The following is a 20,839-nucleotide window of genomic DNA, read 5'->3' as shown; positions in this document are numbered from 1 at the left end:
ATTATGCAGTAAGTTTATATATTTTTTTTTAATTTTTTTTGGCAGAATTTTATGATTTTATTAACACAAATACAATGTGTACACAATCTGTCTATTTATTTTCTTTGCTGCGCAGCCTGGCATTGGGATTGGTGACTCTGATGGTCAGCTGGGCTGCTCTTTCCACAATGGCTTTGCGGTTCTTTGAGGAGACGTTGTGAGCATTCTCAGCACAATAAGATTTATTGCACATCAGCAGCACTTCAAGCTCCTTGACCTTATGGACCAGAAACTTCCGAAAGCCACTGGGCAGCACGTGCTTTGTCTTCTTGTTGCTCCCATAACCAATGTTGGGCATCAAGATCTGGCCCTTGAATCTTCTACGCACCCTATTGTCAATGCTTCTGGGTTTCCGCCAGTTCCGCTTAATTTTGACATATCGGTCTGACTGGTGCCGGATGAACTTCTTGGTCCTCTTTTTGACAATCTTGGGTTTCACGAGGGGTCTGAGGGCAGCCATGCTGCCGAGTAGGAGATGGCTGCCACCTCTGTAGGCAGCGCCGAGGAAGAGAGCAGTAAGTTTATATTTAACTGTAAGCTATTGAAATGATTGTTTTCTGCCTTTTCATCAACAGTTTTCATGGAGCTCTAGCTTTTTGGAAGAGTCTCAGTTTTCACTTCCTTGACTTAGGCAAGTTCAAAACCTCATCTCCAGACCCAGGACAGAGATTGGGTTGCAACCCAGCTCCTAGCTCTTGGGGATTATACCTATGCAAGATGTTCCTCTGTGCAGTGCTGCATTAACTCGCAGGGTTAGTGCTTGGGTATTTCCTCTTCTAGCCTGGTTGATTCTCTGTTTAAACATTTTACAAATGCAGTTTATTCAACATTTCTACAGGACACAGGCGTAGACAAGGTTAAAGTACTTCGAATTGGCATTTTTCAAAGCCTGAAGGTTTCATATGTATTTCTTAAATAGTTGACTTTTAACTCTGAACTTTTCTTCTACCTTTAAGAGAGTTAAATTCTTCTACCTTTATTAGAAGAATTTTGGGTGGTAGCTTATAAAATTTGCCAGGTAAAGATTGACCCTGTCACTTTTTAGAGGTATTATTGCTGATTAAAAGCCATGGTAAACCTTTCCTGAAAGGACTTTATGTGTGTGTGTGTGTGTGTGTGTGTGTGTGTATGTATGTGTGTGTATATATGTGTGTGTATATATATATATATATAGTGTTTCATAATTCATCAACAAAAGTTATGTAAAATTGCTAGTCTTGAATCAGGTAATTATATCTTAAGACATAATTGTTTCTGCCAGTAGATTGGGTTTATTATGTACCAGTGCTTTTGGTAAAAACATGAAATGTACTACTCGCCATCTTAGTGTTCATCCATCCCTAGGCCTCCTTGTTCCCTTAAAGTATAACTTGTGTACTTTATGAAAAGCAGATACGAGTATATTTGTTTAAACGGTTACTTAAAATCCATAGTTGGCAAATAATTTCTTCACCAGGTCTTTGTAGGCTGACCCCCTGTTCTTTAGTTCTCTGCTTAGTTGTTATCTCAGAGAGAGGCCTTCCCCCATCATGCTCCTAATGGTTACTTCCCTTGCATTCCCCTTTTTAGTTTTCTTCATATTGCTTTTCGCAGTCTGTAATCACATTAATTTTCATAATTGCCATTCTAGAATAGTGGTTCTTAAAGTGAGAGAATTCCCCAACATTCTTAGAGAGGGTGTCTGAGGTGAAAACTATTTTTATGGTAATATTTAAACATTGTCATTTTTACTCATTCTTTGGTCAGTGTTTAATGGAGGTTTCCAGATGCTACATGATGTGTGATATAAAAGATTGAATGCAGAAGTAGATGAGAATCCAGTTGTCTTTTATTAGAAACTAGTAGCCCTGTACATGAATCCGTGTGCCAGTAGGTCACTGCCGCCCTCCAGTAGCTCTCCTCCCACTGCCCAGCCCTCCTGTGGCTCCCCCTGCGCCCCCCTTCCCAATAGCGTGTTGCCCTGCCCCCTCCTGTAGCTCTCCGAAGCCTGCTTGTACCTTGATGACCCACCCTCCTACTGATCTGTGATCTGGTTGTGATGCGCTTGGTTGTTGCGCCTCAGGGCGTAATGGCTAATTAGCATATTTGCATATTCCTCTCTTTATTATATAGGACTAGAAGCCTGGTGCACGAAATTCATTCATGGGGGAGGGGAGGAGGGCGGGTGTCCCCAGTGTCCCTCAGCCCAGCCTGCACCCTCTCCAATCTGGGACCCCTTTGGGGGATGTCCGACCGCCCGTTTAGCCCCGATCCCGGTGGATTAGGACTAAACGGGCGGTCGGACATCCCTCTCACAATCCAGGACTGCTGGCTCCCAACCGCTCGCCTGCCTCTGCCTGATTGCCCCTAACCGCTTCTGCCTGCCAGCGTGATCACCCCCTAACCACTCCCCTGCCAGCCTGATTGACGCCTAACTGCTCCCCAACTGGCCCGATTGCCCCTAACTGCCCTCCCCTGCTGGCCTGGTCACCCATGATTGCCCTCCCCTGCCAGTCTCGTTGCCCCCAACTGTCCTCCCCTGCAGGCTTGGTCACCCCCAACTGCCCTCCCCTGCTGGCCTGGTCACCCCTAACTGCCCTCCCCTGCAGGCCTGGTCCCCCCCAACTGCCCTCCCCTGCAGGCCTGGTCCCTCATAACTGCCCCCCCTGCTGTTCTGGTTCCCCCCGCCCCCTCAACTGCCTTCCTCTGCAGGCCTGGTCCCCCCCCCCAAATGCCCTCCCCTGCAGGCCTGGTCCCCCACAACTGCCCCCCCTGCTGTCTTGGTCCCTCCCAACTGCCCTCCCCTGCTGACCTGGTCTCCCCCAATTGCCCTCCTCTGCCGGCCTGGTCACCCCTAACTGCCCTCCCTGCTGGCCTAGTCACCCTTAACTGCCCTCTTCTGCCGGCCTGGTCACCCCCAACTACCCTCCTCTGCTGGCCTGGTCACCCCCAACTGCCCTCCCCTGCAGGCCATCTTGTGGCAGCCACCTTGTGTCCACATGGGTGCAGCCATCTTTGACCACATGGGGGCGGCCATATTGTGTCTTGGAGTGATGGTCAATTTGCATATCACTCTTTTATTAGATAGGATAGGATTAACAGGACTTCTAAAAATGTAAAACAATGTCATCTGTCCTGATTAAAATGTCTTGAAATATAAATGTTTTACAAAAATGCAAAACAATGCCAATTTTGTATCCAGATTTAGTTTTTTATGTTTTGGAAAATAGTTATTTTTCATAAAATATAATTTATGTTAGCATGCAATGCATTTGTTATTGTTGTTTTTAAATAAATATTTTGAACATTTTTTAGTTTGAATTTCTAATATGTAAATATCAATATAAAAGTTCTTTCGGATCCTCAATAATTTTTAAGAGTGATAGAGGGGCTCTGTGACTTGCTGTTCTAAAATATGAGCCTGTGATAGCAAAGGCCTTATGTGTTTCAGTTTCATTTTCCCAGGGCCTGGCAGAAGTAACTAGCCTTCAAAGTCACTCAGCAAGTAAATAGCTAGATGAATGTATTAAAGAGTGAACAAAAGAATTTGAAAATAGCAGAATTCTGGTGATTCTGGGCAGGCCTTTCAAATATTTCTGTAGTAACTAGTTTTTGTAGACATCATGTTTGATAGAAAATTATTCTAATTCATCAGACAGCATAGTTTTTATTTTGGCCAGATTTAAATTGTTCCTTGGTATGTGAAAGTTTTTGATACGATTTTGGTAGAAAGGTCTTAGTGATTCTGATAAATGTTCCTTTTTAGGGAGGATGGAAAATTTTACTCATCATGCTTATTAACTCAGATTTTAGGTTTATTCTGGTATAATTAATTTGGATATTTTACGTTATTATTTGTATTTATTTTATAATATCGAGAACACTTTCTGTCTTAGAAGTGAAATCTTTTGTTGCTTGTATGTAGTCTTTGAAAAAAGCCCGACACTTTAAAAAATAATGTGTTCCTTAGAAATTACAAAATAGTCTGCTTTGCTCTTTCAAATTGTCTGCACTGAATAATAATAATAATAGAAAAAATTGGTTCCTCTTGGGTAATTTCAGCAGACAGGACATCTGTTTACTATCTTGCAAGTTGGGATTCCTTGCTAAGACCCGCCCAGCCTGAGAATGTATAAACCTCAAAGCTGGAGACAGTTCTAGAGACAGCTGACCTGTTCATAGAACAATACTCTTTGGGGCAAATCAGGTAGGGTAATAAGCATTTAGAGCCAGACTATGACAGTTTGGGAGGTGTAGAAGAATTTGGTAATTTAAGGTTCTGCTGCTCAGTTTCCATTCCTTTAAGCATAATTTATAGAAAGATCTTTATTTACCCACACTTTTATAGGATAAAGGAACCTGGTCAGCATTAACTCAAAAGCAGTGTTAAATATGGGTCAAGCCATGATGCCTAAGTCTTTGCTATGGGACACTTGAATGCTTCTCAGATGGGTTGCAGCAGCACTTTTCCTCTCATTTCTATACTGTGGAGATTCTTCCAAGGGCTTGAGTACCGCTCATGAGGGGGTAATATTTATGCTTTTATAAATAAAATGTTCACTTTTATGCCTGTATTTCTCAGTGTACTCACTTTTCAGCAACACAGGGAGTCTTAAAACAGGAAAGGAAAGTTGTGTTTCAACTAGTTATGTGCATTGTAATCACCTGAGGAGTTAAAACGGAAAAGGAAGGCTGGTCCATACTCTCATTAAAAGTTAGAATGAAGCCCAGCTGGCATGGCTCAGTGGTTGAGCATCAGGAGGTCATGGTTCCTGGAAGAAGGAACCAGGAGGTCATGGTTCGATTCCTGATCAGGGCACATGCCCAAGGTCGCGGGCTCCATCCCCTGTATGGGGTGTGCAGGAGGCAGCCAATCAGTGATTCTCCCTCATCATTGATGTTTCCATCTCTCCCTCTCCCTTCCTCTCTGAAATTAATAAAAATATATTTAAAGAAAAAATTAGAATGAAGTAGAATTTTAGAATCATCTGCAGAATCGAAAACCAAAAATAGGAAGGAATCCCCTCCCCCCCGAAAAAAAGAAAAACAAAACAATATAGGAGTCCCAGCTCACATCAGTTAACTCTGAGTTTCAGAGATTGGGATCAGCATCAGTTTCTTTTTGTTTGTTTTGTTTTTTAAATACTGATGACTGTAAGACCCCTCTTCATTTAAGGCTCCTCAGGTCATTTTGATAAGCTGAGAACAAGTGCTGTTATGAAGCTTCTGAGTATGTGGAATCATTTGTGACACTTTATAAACAAAATATAATAAAGGAGCATGTTTTTGTTTTGGACAACTATTAAGCTTTCCATATATCTATTTTTAAGTAAGAACAAGCAGCATGGCATCAATAAACAAGATTAATTAAAAGTGTTAGCACTGTTTTATGGATAGAGGCATATGATTGGTTGGAGGGAGAAAAAAGACATGGAGCAGGACAGAAAGGGGACTTTTGTGACAGAACATTCCCATCTTGTGGCTTGTGAGAATAGTGCTGGTGATGATTAAAAGCTGCATTGCATTCTTGCAACTAATGGAGGTTTCCTGCTGATGCTACTTGACTTCCAGTGATTAGGGCAGGACAAATTTGACCTCCAGCACCATTCCCTATTGTCTGTCTTACTCCCTCACCCTGTAACCCGACACTGAACTACTTCATGCACAAAGTGCTGCTTCTGCCACCTAGTTACAGGGATTTCTTCCACACCTGTTGCCACTGCATTCTATCTGTTTCAGCCTTCTTATTATAAACACTTATGGGACACTTAAAGTTACTCATTTATTGTGAACTGCTGTAACTAAAAGTACTTTGGAGTCAGAAGTGAGATCACCTTTCTGATTTAACCTGTTAGATTACCTATTTCCTTATCTGTCAAATAAATGGGAAAATAATATTACTGACTTCATAGAGTGTTTATAAGAATTATTTGAGTCATTGCATGCAAGATAGAGGACTGCTTGACATAACATAAATGATCGATAAATGTTTACCATTCATTCCTTCAGCAAATGTATTTTGAATATCTTTTAAGTGCCAGTACCTGTGGTATGCACAGGTGAGTAAAGCATCTCTTCATGAGCAGAACATTGGTTCCGTCACTTATAAGTACCCATAATCTATGGAACATTTTTATGTATACAGTAAATTTCTGGTTATTTACATAGAATATTAAAAGCCCTGCCTGTATGTCAATTAGTTACTTTTGATCAGGGATTTCTTTTGAACATCTCTCAAGTTTGTAATATAATTCCACCACATTATTTTGGAACAAAAGAATTGAGATTTTTAGTGTATGTAGGAAATAGGAAGGCCATAAAGTGTCAGATTGAAGAATGTCAGCTTAGTTTTGATAAAAATGGTACCCCCCCCCCCAAGAATGCTTTATTTCATCCGATTATATTAAAATGGCAAGATCATATATACTCTATCAGGGGTCCTCAAACTTTTTAAACAGGGGGCCAGTTCACTGTCCCTCAGACCGTTGGAGGGCCGGACTATAGTTTAAAAAAAAACAAAACTATGAACAAATTCCTATGTGCACTGTGGGCCCGGGACGAGTCGGCTGCTAAGCAGGACAGGCAGCGGCACCCGGCGGGCCGGATAAATGTCCTCAGCAGGCCGCATGTGCCCTGCGGGCCGTAGTTTGAGGACGCCTGCTCTAGTTGGAAATTAGTGCTCATCATGCCTTTCCTGAAGGCTTTTTATTTTGGACAGCCACAAATGCTAGAGAGAATTCATCCTTAAAGTGGAAAACTTCTTTCCTGAAACGGTCACCTGTGGTCCTAAGCTTGCCTTCTAAGACAGCAGTCCCCAACCTTTTGGACCTCACGGACCACCAGTGGTCCGCGGACTACCGGTTGGCGACCGCTGTTCTAAGACACATCCTCTGGTGCCTCAGTATTTGGAAAGTGCTCATTGTGATTGTCCCTACTCTGGAGAGAAATTTTAATTCATTGACTTATCTTCCACACAGGGTTTTAAGCTTTCTGTCTTATAATTACCCTTTTCTGTGTGTACTTATTCATACTCACTGATTTTGCTAGGTAGTGAAACCACTGTGCTTTTCTCATTTCTCATTTGGGTACTGACTTTTTGGTCATAGTAGAGAACTGAATATTAACAGGTCAGCTATGCTGCAAAATGAGATAATTCCTCTGGGAGCACTGTACTTCTATTGATGCTGATAAAGTTGTATTGACTGTAGGCAGGCATATCAAGTTGCTGTGCTGTTTGGTTACATTGCTCCTCCTTCAATCCTTTTAAAATTCATTTTTGTTAAAATTGAGGCAGTGTTTAAGTAGAAGACTTCTTGTTTGTTTTTAAATTTATACTCACCCAAGGATATTTTTCCATTGATTATTTATTTTAGAGAGAGTGAAGGGGAGGGAGGAGGGAGGAGAACACTATTCAAAGCGCTTTACATATATTAAGCACCTCACATTTTAGGATTTATTATTAACTAGAGGCCTGGTGCATGAAATTCGTGCACTCGGGGGGGCGGTGACCCTCAGCCCGGCCTGCACCCTAAGCTGTCAGTTTGACATCCTTAGTGTTGCCACGGAGGCAGGAGAGGCTCCCGCCGCTGCTGCTGCGCTTGCCAGCTGTGAGCCCAGCTTCTGACTGAGCGGCGCTCCCCCTGTGGGAATGCACTGACCACCAGGGGGCAGCTCCTGCATTAAGTGGGATTGGGCCGAAACTGGCTCTCCGACATTCCCCAATGGGTCCTGGATTGCGAGAGGGCACAGGCCAGGCCGAGGGATCCCACTGGTGCACGATTGGGGCCGGAGAGGAATGCGGGAGGTTGGCCAGCCGGAGAGGGACTGCTGGAGGGCTCCAGGGCATGGCCGGACCCCAGCAGCAAGCTAACCTACTAGTTGGAGCATCTGTACCCTAGTGGTCAGTGCATGTCATAGTGACTGGTCGACTGAATGACTGCACCCTGGTGGTCAGTGCACGTCATAGCAGTCAGTTGAGCAGCCTTAGCATATCATTAACATATTACGCTTTGATTGGTTGAATGGATGACCAGACAACTGGACACTTAGCATGTTATGCTTTTATTATATAGGACTAGAGGCTCGGTGCACGAAATTTGTGCACGGGGGGTGGTCCCCTCAGTCCAGCCTGCACCCTCTCCAATCCGGGACCCCTCGGGGGATGTCAGACTGCCAGTTTAGGCCCGATCCTAGGGACCACTGGCTCCTAACTGCTCACCCCTAACTGCCTCTGCCTGCTGGCCTGATCGCCCCTAACTGCCCCCCCGGCCTGGTCGCTCCCAAGTGCTCCCCCCCTGCTGGCCCGGTTGCCCCCAACTGCCCCCCCTGCCGGCCCGGTTGCCACCAACTTTGCCCTCCCGCCAGCCTGATCACCCCCAACTGCCCCCCCCCCCCCACCCATCGGCCTGGTTACCCCCAACTGTCCCCCTCTGCCAGCCTGGTTGCCCCATGCAGCCTGCTTGTTCAGTCGTTTGGTCGTCCCTCACTAACCCCCTTGCCGGACTGGTTGCCCCACTCAGCCTGCTGTTTAGTCATTTGGTTGTCCCTCACTAACCCCCCTGCTGGCCTGGTCACCCCACGCAGCCTGCTGTTCAGTCGTTTGATCATCCCTCACTAACCCCCCTGCTGGCCTTTTCGCCCCATGCAGACTGCTGATCCATCATTACTGTGAGGGTGTCCTGACCAATTTGCATATTACCCTTTTATTAGTATAGATGGTTACTGTTACTGTGAACATTTACTTGTTCAATGGTACAGTGGTTACCTCCTTATCTTTATAGAAATATTACAGGAAATATAAGAGTTGTTTATTTTATCCTTAGAGGTTATTTGGTGTATCTTTCTGTTTGAGGAAAATGAGGTAGTGTTGGAGTCTTGGATTTTGCTTTGTACTCTCTGTTGCCAATCGGATCCTTCTTTGTTACATGTTTCTGTTGTTGCTTCCTCTGACTAGTGAGATGCTCTGTTCAGGAACCATCTTGAGATGTTGAGAACTTGTAAGAGGAACAGTTCTGCTTTCAGGCATTCAGATAATTGAAGTCTTTTCTTCTGTCTTATTGATGGTTCTGTCAGGAAGTTAACAGGATCATTTCCTCTGTAATAACTTCAGGTCAAGGTGATATTGTTTGATTAGACTGAAAGAACTCCTGGATGCCAGACCCTCAGGAGCCTTGACCTGAAAGGCTTGAGTGCTGCATGAGGATGTTTTTGACATGTCTTCAAACTCGAGGAGTTTCAGATGTACATTTAGACTACGTGCACTTTATTGTTTGTGTAAGGGTAAAGGAAATGATTTGTAAGAAATTTGGTTAGTCCTATTGTATAATTTTGTGGTTTTTGAAACCCACTAGTATGATTTATATTTTCTTTGAAATAAAGGAAATGTAAACTATAAGAATGGTGTATAAGCTTGTTTCTATATTTTCTTTTAGGTGGTATTAAAGATAATTAAACATTATCAAGAAGAAGGACAAGGCACTGAGGTGGTTCAAGGAGTGCTTTTGGGCCTGGTTGTAGAAGATCGGCTTGAAATCACCAACTGCTTTCCTTTCCCCCAGCACACGGAAGATGATGCTGACTTCGATGAAGGTAAGCATACTCATCTCAAATATATCTTTGCAATGCACACTAAAGGTTAATACAATTCACACTATAACATTTGATTATTAATACAATTAATAATCTATCAGGGTGGCCTAGTTCACTTGATTTCTGAGTTTTTTAAAAAAATTATACAAATTCTCTGAAATGAGGATGCATATAAAAAACTTCATTAGTTTAGCCTTTACTTACTTGGAATTTGTGCTTCTTATTTTAGTAGTTTGGATAGGAGCTTTACATTGTGAAGCACAGGAATCATCATTATGTGTCCAACATCCATTTTTTTCTATGGTATTTTGACAAAGTTTATGAAGAAATGAGTTGAGCTCTCTTTTTCAGAAAGATTATTTTCGAGCATTTCAGTTTTGTGCTATAGGTGTAATTGCTTTCTTGGCAAAGGCTAATATTTAAAAACTTACCAAAGGCCAAGGGCGATAATCTAAAGATTTTTTAAAAATGTAGTGGAAAATCTCCCTGACAGTGATGTTGAATATCTTTTCATGTTTCTTGGCTATTTGTATGACTTCTTTGGAGAAATGTTTATTCAAGTTCTTTGCTCATTTTATAGGAGTTTTTGTTGTTGAGTTGAATGAGTTCTTTTTCTATTGCAAAATATTAATGCCTTATCATATATATGGTTTGCAAATATTTTCTCCCATTTCATAGATTGTTTTTTCATTCTGTTGATTGTTTCCTTTGCTGCATAGAAGTTTCTTAATTTTATGTAATTCAACTTGTCTATTTTTGCATTTGCTATACTATTTAAGAAATCATTGCAAGACCAATGTTATGATGCTTCTTCCCTCGTATTTTTTTCTAGGACTCTTATGCTAGTACTAGAGGGCCTGGTGCACGAGATTCATGCCCTGGGGGTGGGGGAGGCCCTCATCCTGGCCTGTGCCCTCTTGCAGTCTGGGACCCCTCGGGGGATGTCCGCCTGCCAGCTTAGGTGGTATTAAAGATAATCCCTCTTGCAGTCCGGGGCTCTTACAGTCCAGGACCCCTTGCTCCTTATCTCCCACCTGCAGCAGAGGTGGGAGAGGCTCCCGCCACCGCTGTTGCGCTCGCCAGCCGTAAGCCTGGCTTCTGGCTGAGCGGTGCTCCCATGGAGCGCACTGACTACTCTGCGTTGAGCGTCTGCCCCCTGGTGGTTAGTGCATGTCATAGCTACCGGTCGTTCTGCCGTTCGGTCAATTTGCATATTACTCTTTTATTATATAGGACTAGAGGCCCGGTGCATGAAATTCGTGCATGGGGGGGGGGAGTGTCCCCTCAGCCCAGCCTACACCCTCTCCAATCTGGGACCCCTTGGGGGACATCCCTCTCACAATCCGGGACCACTGGCTCCTAATTGCTCACCTGCCTGCCTGCCTGATCGCCCCTAACTGCACCCCCGCTGGCCTGGTCACCCCTTACTGCCCCCCCCTGCTGGCTTGGTCGCCCCCAATTGCCCCCCCACTGGCCTGGTTGCCCTAACTGCTCTCCCCTCCCCCCCGGCCTGGTCGCCCCTTACTGCCCCCCCTGCTGGCTTGGTCGCCCCCAACTGCCCCTCACCCCCCATCCTCCCCCTGCCGGCCTGGTCACCCCTCACTGCCCCCCTTTGCCAGCCTAGTTGCCCCTCACTGCCCCCCTTGCGGGCCTGGTTGCCCCACGCAGCCTGCTGCTTAGTCGTTTGGTCGCCCCTCACTAACCCCCCTGCCAGCCTGGTCGCCCCACGCAGCCTGTTCAGTCGTCCGTTTGGTTGCGATGGTCACTTAGGCTTTTATATATATAGATTATACTGTTTTGGTTGCTTTGTAATATGTTTTGAAATCAACAAGTGTGAGAACTCCATATACCCCCCTAAATTTTCCTATTGTATGGGTATATCCTGGAATAGAATACTTTTACATGTTATTTTAACTTATGCTAAAAACCCATTGTTTTGCTTACTGCTTTTCTGTTATTTTGTGCCAGCTCAAACTAATATTTTCAGGGAATGATTTTTTTAAATAATTTTTTAAAGTTTGCTCTGAAAGAAGTAGAGCTTTTTTTATTATTATTTTTATTGATTTCAGAGAGGAAGGAAGATGGAGAGATAGATAGAAATATCAATGATGAGAGAGAACCATTGATTGGCTGCCTCCTGCACATCCCACACTGGGGATCAAGCCTGCAACACAGGCATGTGCCCTGACTGGGAATCGAACTGTGACCTCCTGGTTCATAGCTCGATGCTCAATCACTGAGCCATGCCAGGTGGGCCAGGGAATGATTTTTTGTTGTTTTGGTTGTTGAGCAAGCACTGGGCTAGCACTTGATGTTTATTTTTATTTATTTAAAAATATATCTTTATTATTTAATTTTTTTAGAGAGAGAGAGAGGAAAGGAGAGGGGGAGAGAGAGAGAAACATTGATGTGAGAGAGAAATATTGATTGACAACCTGGGCATGTGCCCTGACGAAGAATCAAAACTGAGACATTTCTGTGCATGACGCTCAACCAACTGAGCGACACTGGCTAGGGCAGTGTTTATTTTCTCATTGATTTCTACCTCTCTGTGTAGGAAGCGCGTGCCTTGGCTTAATTTTATAGGTGAGGAAACTGAGGCCCAGAGAAGGGGCAACCTTCTCAAGGCTTTGCAAGCACCAACGGGCCCACCAGATTCAGGGAAGGATCTTTTCTTCTGTCTTCTCCCTTGTGGAAGTAAAATATTCACCAACTATTTCATAATTTTAGTGTTTATGTATTTTGAGTTGCTTACCTTTTTCTTCTTTTTTTAAATTAAATTTGTTTTTGTACCTCAAGTAAAGTATAAATTTTAAACCTATGGTCCAACAGTGAGATGTTTTAAATTAGGGGTTGGCAAATTAGAATTCTTGGACCTGCTTTTACATGTAACGTTTTATTGGAACACTGTCATGTCCATTCATTTCTCTATTTTCTGTGGCTTCGTTTCTGTTACAGTGGGGTAGTTGAGTACTTGTGACAGAGACCATATGGGCACCAAGCCTGAATTTTTAAATGTCTGACCCTTTAAGAAATTTTGATCAGCTATTTTGTATATACAGTTTTTTCTTCTTTTCCCTCTATTAGATTGAAGAATAAGGTGCTAATTCTCTCTTTTCATCACTAATTGATGACCTTTTGTTGGTTGTTTATTTCTTCTACATGTTTCCCTTAACATTGACTGAGTTCAGAATGTATTGTGGGCAGTGTAATTAAAATGTCACTATTACTGGATGTTTGTTTCACTGGTACATCTGGAAAGTATAAGAATAGGTAGTATTTGCTTTAATTTAAATTCTTTTTTCCTTTAAGAAAACCCCTACATATTGAATTGACGCTGTTTAGGGGAACTGTCTATATATAGATAATAGGGAAGAAAGGCAATGAATTCATGGTTTCAGACTTGTGATTAGATATTGTGGAAAGGAAATGGTGTGAGGCCTATAAACTTGGGTGGGAATTGAAGCTCTTGTCTTACTAGGATCTGTATGACACTGAATAATTTCACTTCTGATCACATTTTTTTTATGACTTCGTAATATCGTCCATTTATTCAGTACATATTGTTTTTACTGAGTACTGGGAACATAGCTGAAGGATAATTTCCTTATAAGATTAACATTTTGGAGAGTGCTGCCTTAGATTATGTTCAATAGATTGATCAAAATCAAGGAAACGGGGCATGAAGCTTTTCTCTTTTTGTTTCTGCCATGAATTCACATTTTGTTGTTGAACATGTGATAACTCTCCTTTGAGTGGTTTAAATCTTGGTTACACTTTTATATAACAATTCACTTTTCCAGTTGCAAGTAAGATAACTTGCTCACATTAGAGAATATAGGCTTAAAAAAATGAGGAGAAAAACTCATATTAAAATTCCCATTAGGGGGCACTATTATCAAGCTTAGGAGAAGTAGAGACTAATTTGTTTTCTCAGACATGCAACCCGAGGCTTGCTAACAGGGAAAATATTTTCATCTGATAAGATTCAGATACTGTTTTATACAACTGAATTCCTTAAATATGTTATAAAGTGCGCTGAATTAAACACAGATCCAATAACTCACTGTCTTGTTTTTCAGCAGACTAAATCAATTTAATATTGCAGGTGATATAAGAAGCCTACTTTATTCTGCATCAGAGCCAAATCCATAATTTTCATATTTGGAGCGGACAAATTTTTTATTTTGCTTTCTTTAAGTCAGCCCAAAGGATGATCCTTGACTTTAAAATAAGTTTCCTTCCAAAATGAAGCATGGAGACTGTATTTTACTACTAAAAAATGCAGTTAGGGGAATGAATTGATGTCTTATTCAGATAGTATTAATGTGTGCAGATTTGTAATTACTAAAATAATTCCACACAATGAAGTAATATTCAAACACAGCTTGTAGCTTTTTTGTTCATTTTTAAGTACTTGAAAATTATTTTCTTTTTTATTAAGTTTGGTGTTAGAGTAAGAAATACTGCTGACTGCTGTACATAATTATGTTATCATTAAGCTTACAAAAGAAAAGCAATGGTGAAGAGTCTTAAACAGATTTTTTAAAATGTGAGTTGGCAAAAATGTAATTAAAATAAAACGTATTCAGCGTAATTTTTCACAGCATAGGTGTTGTTTTTTTTATCACTGGGTTCAGCGAGAGTAGGTTTGTGTAGTTATATTATTTGCAATACTTTCTATATAAGTAAGTTATATTTTAAGTTGGGAGAAAAATCTCTGCTTAATTACTTGCTTCCTGAAGACTCATCTTTCTTTCTTAGTTTGCCTGCAGTCCACACCAGTGTAAAACTGCTTGAAACCTAGCTGATGCTTACTATTTCGGCTTTGTATTACTTTTGAGTTCAGGGAAATGTTGAATCAGGATAGAGAAAGCTTTTCATATTTTTTTTAGACAGATGGGTACATTTTGTGAAAAGACATGATGTTTACTTATTATTTTGTATTATCTTTTATCTGTATGGAGCAGTGAGCATTGTGATCTGTTTGACAGATTCATTTTTTTTTTTTTTAAATCCTGTTTCTGGTCCTGTCAGGTTGCTCTGTTGGTTAGTGTGTTGTCCCCATACACTAAGGTTACAGGTGTGATCCCTGGTCAGGGTACAGACAAGAATCAACCAATGAATGCATAAATAAGTGGAACAACAAATCGATGTGTCTCTCTCTCTCTCTCTCTCTCTCTCTCTCTCTCCCTCCCTCCCTTTTACTCTCTCAAATCAATAAAAGAAAATTTTAAAAACCCGGTTTCTTTTATTGCATTTTTTATAAAAAGCTTTTCTTGGTAGAAATATTGGATAAATTGGACAGTTTTGGAATGTTTTGAAACTTATTGGGTAAGTAGGAGCATGTTTACTTTGTGACCTCAAATCATTAAGTTGGAGGTATGATAAAATGGTTCAAATATCTCAGAAAAAAATCTTAGTAATTCATTTCAGCTTTTACCCAGCAAATTACATATGAGTGGGTGGTGAAAAAGACACAAAGGTAAGAAATTCTGGTTACTGCTTTGAAAGATCTTAACTGGGAGAGACAAGTGTGTAAATAAAGAATTGGGAAACAGAATTGATACAAGTCTAGAGTGAGGAAAGAAACAAAAAATGATGGGAATACCCAGCTATGAGCTACTAATTCTTCTTGGGAGTGCCTTCACAGAGAAGTGGGGGGGGGGCGGGGGGTGAAGTGTGATTTTGTAGGTAGATGTCAATTGTATTTTTAAGTATTTTTTAAGGAATTTATGTTTTGTGAGATATGTATAATTATTCACATTTCTAGTCCTCATAAATAACACAAGCATCTCGAAATAAAGAATAAACTCTGTAATATAGATTCAACTTGTCATTCTTATTGTTGAGATAATTGTTTTTTGACAGTATTTTTCAAATTTTGTTGCCAATTTTATATCCAGTAGAAAAGTTGTTTTTGAGGTCTGGGCTCTTGATCTATGAAGGGACTCATGACAAGAACTTAGTGACATGTTTATACAAACTTGGGAACCATGCTGCACTCAGCTGTATTTAAACATTTAGTATATATATTTAATAAAATTTAAATATTTAATAAAATTCATGTATTTCATTTAAAATGAAACATTGGGTAGGCCAGTAACTGAATTAGGCTATAATTCTGGGAACTGATCTCTTTGTTGTTATTCATGATAGTATCTTGAAAATGTTAAATCATTCACATTTAATGATTTATCATTGACTATTCAGGGTAATTAACTTTAGACTATTGCTTGCTTAAAGTATTTTGATTGATTTAAAACTAACCTTAAACTTACTTTGTATGATCAGTATTTGGTTTACTAAGGTGATAAAGAATACAAGAAGTAAAATCCAAATATGAAGCATCAACTCCAGTATTTTTATGCCTTTTTTGTTCTTCCATTTTGGGTGTCTTAAGAGTAGGAACAAAGTCTAGCTTCATTTTGAAAGCTTGAACAATATTTTTGCATTTACTTCATGTTTTAAAACTTAGGGTTTTCTTTTGTTTTAAATGAGTTGATAAACTCTTGTGCATGGAAGGATATACTACTGGAAATGTGGTCAAGGTAAAGTATTTTCTGCTTAAAGAAATTAAAGTGCTTTACACTATACCTTCCCTTGGTCCCTAAAGCGTAAGTGCTATGGTTTGGAAAGAAGCCAAGTAAAACCTGTTCAAATTTTGTGCAGACTTAAAGTAATACTTTAAGATTTGAAAATTACAGGTGGCTATAGTACTTAAATAGTATTTAAAATTCCTAAGTTTCCCAAGTCTAAAAATGTAATACTTAAATTACTATTCCCAGTGGTTTAAATTTTAATTAAATAAAAATTGTCCTAGTTTTGAACAACAACAACATTAGGAATAGAAAATTGAATTTACTTCTAAACTTTAAGATAATAACCATTAAAAATGAAGTGTTTGGCACTAATTAAAATGTCAAAAAGCCACAGTTACAGTGTGTGACCAAAGATCTTTGCTATTTCTGTTTCTTTTTTATTTTCTTCAAAAATTGTTCTAACCAACACAATTTAAGCTTGCTTTCTACCTTACCCAGAAGTGCTACCAAGCTTCACCCCCCAATTAAATACATCAACTGATGTGCAACTTTTGTAGATTGATAGGTGAATTGTAATGAGAGAAGATATTTTGGTGTCAATACTGAGTTTTCCAAAGTGCCCTTTATATTAAGAGTGGTTCCTTAATCATGCTAATGAAGTATTCTCTTTGTTTTATACTAGTGTTTCTCACTAGGTGAAAATTTCATATCTCTTGAAACTTTCACCTGTTTAAAATTATTCTTCATGGTTTACCTATTATTAATTTCAGAGAGGTTTATCTCTATTTCACCATGAGGACTTTTTGCTGTTTTTTTAGTCATTAATTTTTCTGAGTACATTTTAGATGCTTTCTAATATATTTGAAAACAAAGGCAATATTTATTTTGACTTTAGTAACAATAGAAAGGCGTAGATTTATAATGCAACCCTGCATCTCCACCATGTCATCACCCCCATTCACGTTCACCCTTTGTTTTCTCTAACATTTAACCTATGGACACTTTACATAAAGAAACCCTTTCTTCCCTGCTTGATTGGTGGGGGGATCATAATATTATTCCAGTGGTCTTTGCAGAAATGTATCTGTCTTGTTTCTGTTTTGCAGAGTTGGGTAGGAGATACCTTGTGGAGACATCTTTTGGGGACAGGTTTATAACCCCCCATCAGTAATTGGCTGTAAGAGCCCAGCAGCACAGTCCTGGTTGGAGCTCTGGACTTGTGGCATGCTGTTAACTGCAGCAGGTTCCACAAGTACCAGTTGTCCTCAAGCCACTATAGCTTCTAGATTCATCTGCTCTCACTTTTCTCCTTTTCTTTTCTTTGTTCCTCTGGGAATGACATTCCAGGCATTTCCACTGGCCATAGCATACCTATATCTCTGCTAAGGCTGTTTTCTGAAGCGTTCCTTATTTAAACAACTTAGCTGTTCTAAGCAGTATATTTGGATAGAAGCATAGGAAGATTTGTTAGCACATTATGTTAGTGAAGTCAGATTATTAGTATAAAGTGGAGATTATGCAGCTATTCAGGTGAAACATTTTTGTGTAGTTGGAGAATGATTTGATTTACAAATGTATATGTGCAAATCTATACATCTCAAAGTTTGCAATTCAAAGGGATTCCATTGCTTTGTAAAGTAATTTTGTTTCTAAAAATTATTCATGTTTTCATTTTCATATTAGGAATATTTTGTTGTTTTTTTTTTTAGCTCACTTGGCAGTGACTCCCAAAAGTTTAAAGTTTCTTTGTCAGTAATTGAATTTGTAAGTAAATGTACTCAGTTTTTAAAGTATATTGCCAAAATTCTTAAGGTAATATGAATTATTTCTACTTAATTTTATTTTAAATTTATTATTATTTTTTTAATTCTCACTCGAGGACATACCTAAAGAGAGGAAGGAGAGAGATAGGACGAGAGGACACATGCCTAAAGATAGGGAAGAGGAGAGGAAGAAAAGGAGGGGAGGGGAGGGAAGGGGAGAGGAGGAGGAGAAACAGTTATCAGTTGCCTTCTGTATGGTCCCCATCTCCCTGTCTGGGGACTGAACCTACAGCCCAGATGTGTGCCCCTACCCAAATGGAACTGGTAACCTTTCGGTGCACAGGATGATGCTCAACCAACTGAGCCACTCTGTGCAGGCTTTGCTTAATTTTACAGTTTCTTCTTTTCTTCCTCTTACCACTCCCACCATTACTACACAGATAAAACAAAACATTAAGGAGATTCAGTGCTAGAAGAGAGTGAAAGGTTGTGTAAATGAGGTAATGTAATACCTTGATGGATATTAGCCTTTTCTCTGGTGATCAAATGGGGAATGGGATGATATAGATATAACATGAACTATAAAAATCTGGGTTACTTCCCTGCTCTTTAGGAGATGTTTGACATGAATAACAGAGAGATTGATGTTTTGTCACAATCCAGATTTGTATTTCCAAATTGTCTCCTCAAAATATGGGCAATCTGGTAAAAAATTATAGTCAGTTCTGCATATTTGGACATGATGACTGTACACATATACCATTATAGCTCTCAGTTGAGAAAATTCCTAAAATCATTCATATATATATATACACACACACACACACACACACATATATATATATATATACATATATATATATATACACACACACATACATACATACACACAGATCTTGCAAACTTTCTGAAAGGTATAATAAGAAGGAAATTTAGACTGAGTTCAGGCGAAAGTTCTCTTAAACTTTCAGTTGGCTGACCACTGATTGTAACAGTGGGTATCTCCAGCCTCAGTTTTCACTTTTGAGGAGTAAACCACAATAGGAACTTCTGTGATTCTGTGTGTGTGTGTGTGTGTGTGTGTTTTAATTGATTTCAGGGAGGAAGGAGAGGGAGAGAGAAACAACAGTGATATGAGAGAATCATTGATCGACTGCTGCTTGCACATCCCCCACTGGGGATTGAGCCAATATCCTGGTCATGTGCCCTGACCAGGAATTAAACTGTGATCTCCCAGTTCACAGGTTGACACTCTACCGCTGAGCCGTGCTGGCTGGGCTGTGGTTCTTCTTTATTTTATTTCATTTTATCTTCACCTGAGAATATGTTTATTGATTTGAGAGAGAGAGATGTGAGAAATATCGATTGGCTGCCTCTGATACGTGCCCCAACTGTGATGGAACCCATAGCCTTTTGGTGTACGGGATGATGCTCCAACCAACTTAGCCATGTGGCCAGGATGGAACTTCTGTAATTCTTTTAGCAGGTGGGAAACTGAGGCCCAGAGAGACCCAAGTCTAAAATTAGTGGCAAATCCTAAACTAGGAACCCTACAATTTAGAAGGGTTGTCAGTAATCCCAGTATTTTGTCAAAATCACTGAGTGAGTGATAACAGATGCCTGCAGTTGTGACTTGTAGGCATGATATATTAACTTAAAAGACTACTTTTTGGTGTTATCATTTACTATCAGCACAGTTGGAATTAAATGATTAATTTTAACACTGATCTTAAGAAAGTTTCCTAAGTTTGAATGTATATACATCAGGTATTAAATAAAAATAAAGGGCAATTCTAGTTTTCAGTTCAACCGCAATTAGTGGTAGTTGAGTATAAATAGTCAGCTCAGATATTCTAAACCCAATTATATACTGCATGTTAACACACCTTCTGGTATTTTGTTACATGGAATAAAGAAACTAACTGAAAATGTAGATTAATCTGGGTAGGTTCAGGAGAAAAATGTATTCTTATTAAATGCCACTGAAGGCAATTATAAACAGTTTGAATAGATGGTTTAATCTGATTTAGGAAATCGATGTCTGATTGATGACACGGGAAGACTTTGTAGAATCCATTGCTTTGCAGATGGCTTCCAGGGGTGGGCAAACTTTTTGACTCGAGGGCCACAATGGGTTCTTAAACTGGACTGGAGGGCCGGAACAAAAGCATGGATGGAGTGTTTGTGTGAACTAATATAAATTCAAAGTAAAGGAGCGGAGGGGAGAGCAAGAGAACCCTCCGCTCTTTCAGCTCCGCGGGCCAGATAGAACAGCCGAACAGGCCGGATCCGGCCCGCGGGCCGTAGTTTGCCCACGGCTGGCTTAGACAATACAGATAAAACTGGTCATGTGAATTTCCTTTTTCACACAGTATGGTTAGTGGTATGTTGTACAATGCTTCCAATCTGTTGTGACTGCCATCTGCACAAGCAGAGTGAACGAGAAGGGAGCATGGAAAGGAAATGGATCAGTTAGTTGTAAGGAATCTGTGAACACTGGGTGCCACTCATGAAACACTGAGCAGTTAATGATTTTCCTTTGTAACCAGTACAACTAGTTGTCTGTAACTTGGAGGTGTGCAAGATCTACGCAGTTCACCTTTTCAGATATCTTGGTACCTATGGTTGAGACCAACTGGGGAATCCAGGGACAGCAACAATGATCATGCTTCCATTATCTTACTTTTCCCTATTTTTTTTTTGTTATAATCCTTTTATTGCTTCAGTGTTTGCCACCATTATTGAGGTAGATTTGATAATCACAGTATTTTTACTTTGCCTAAATGGAATCTTTTTGGAAACAAATTATGTTATAAAACAAGTTTTCTGAGAAACATTTAAATACTTTTTAAAAAAGCTTTGAAATCTTAAATTTGTAACCAACAGGGATCCATATGATGGAGAATTTGTGTATGAGTAAGAGGACAT

The 20,839-nt window shown here is 40.2% G+C and overlaps 2 protein-coding genes across 2 annotated transcripts in view; one reads left to right on the top strand and one right to left on the bottom strand.

The window, feature by feature from the left end:
• Positions 1-20,839, top strand: part of EIF3H (eukaryotic translation initiation factor 3 subunit H) — a 102,191-nt gene that overhangs the window by 18,619 nt on the left and 62,733 nt on the right. Inside the window, exon 2 of the mRNA XM_080647076.1 lies at positions 9,450-9,606. Within this exon, the coding sequence (XP_080503202.1) occupies positions 9,450-9,606 (157 nt within the window). The remainder of the gene's footprint in view (positions 1-9,449; positions 9,607-20,839) is intronic.
• On the bottom strand, positions 92-530 carry LOC308236842 (large ribosomal subunit protein eL32-like; the record flags this gene model as incomplete). The annotated part of the gene is made up of 1 exon (XM_080646954.1): positions 92-530. The coding sequence occupies exon 1, from the start codon at positions 497-499 to the stop codon at positions 92-94; it is 408 nt and encodes a 135-aa protein (XP_080503080.1). The 5' UTR covers positions 500-530.

Source organism: Plecotus auritus (assembly GCF_963455305.1).
Source record: "Plecotus auritus genome assembly, chromosome: 11".
Classification (NCBI taxonomy): Eukaryota; Metazoa; Chordata; class Mammalia; order Chiroptera; family Vespertilionidae; genus Plecotus; species Plecotus auritus.
This window is presented reverse-complemented; position numbering and strand designations above follow the sequence as displayed.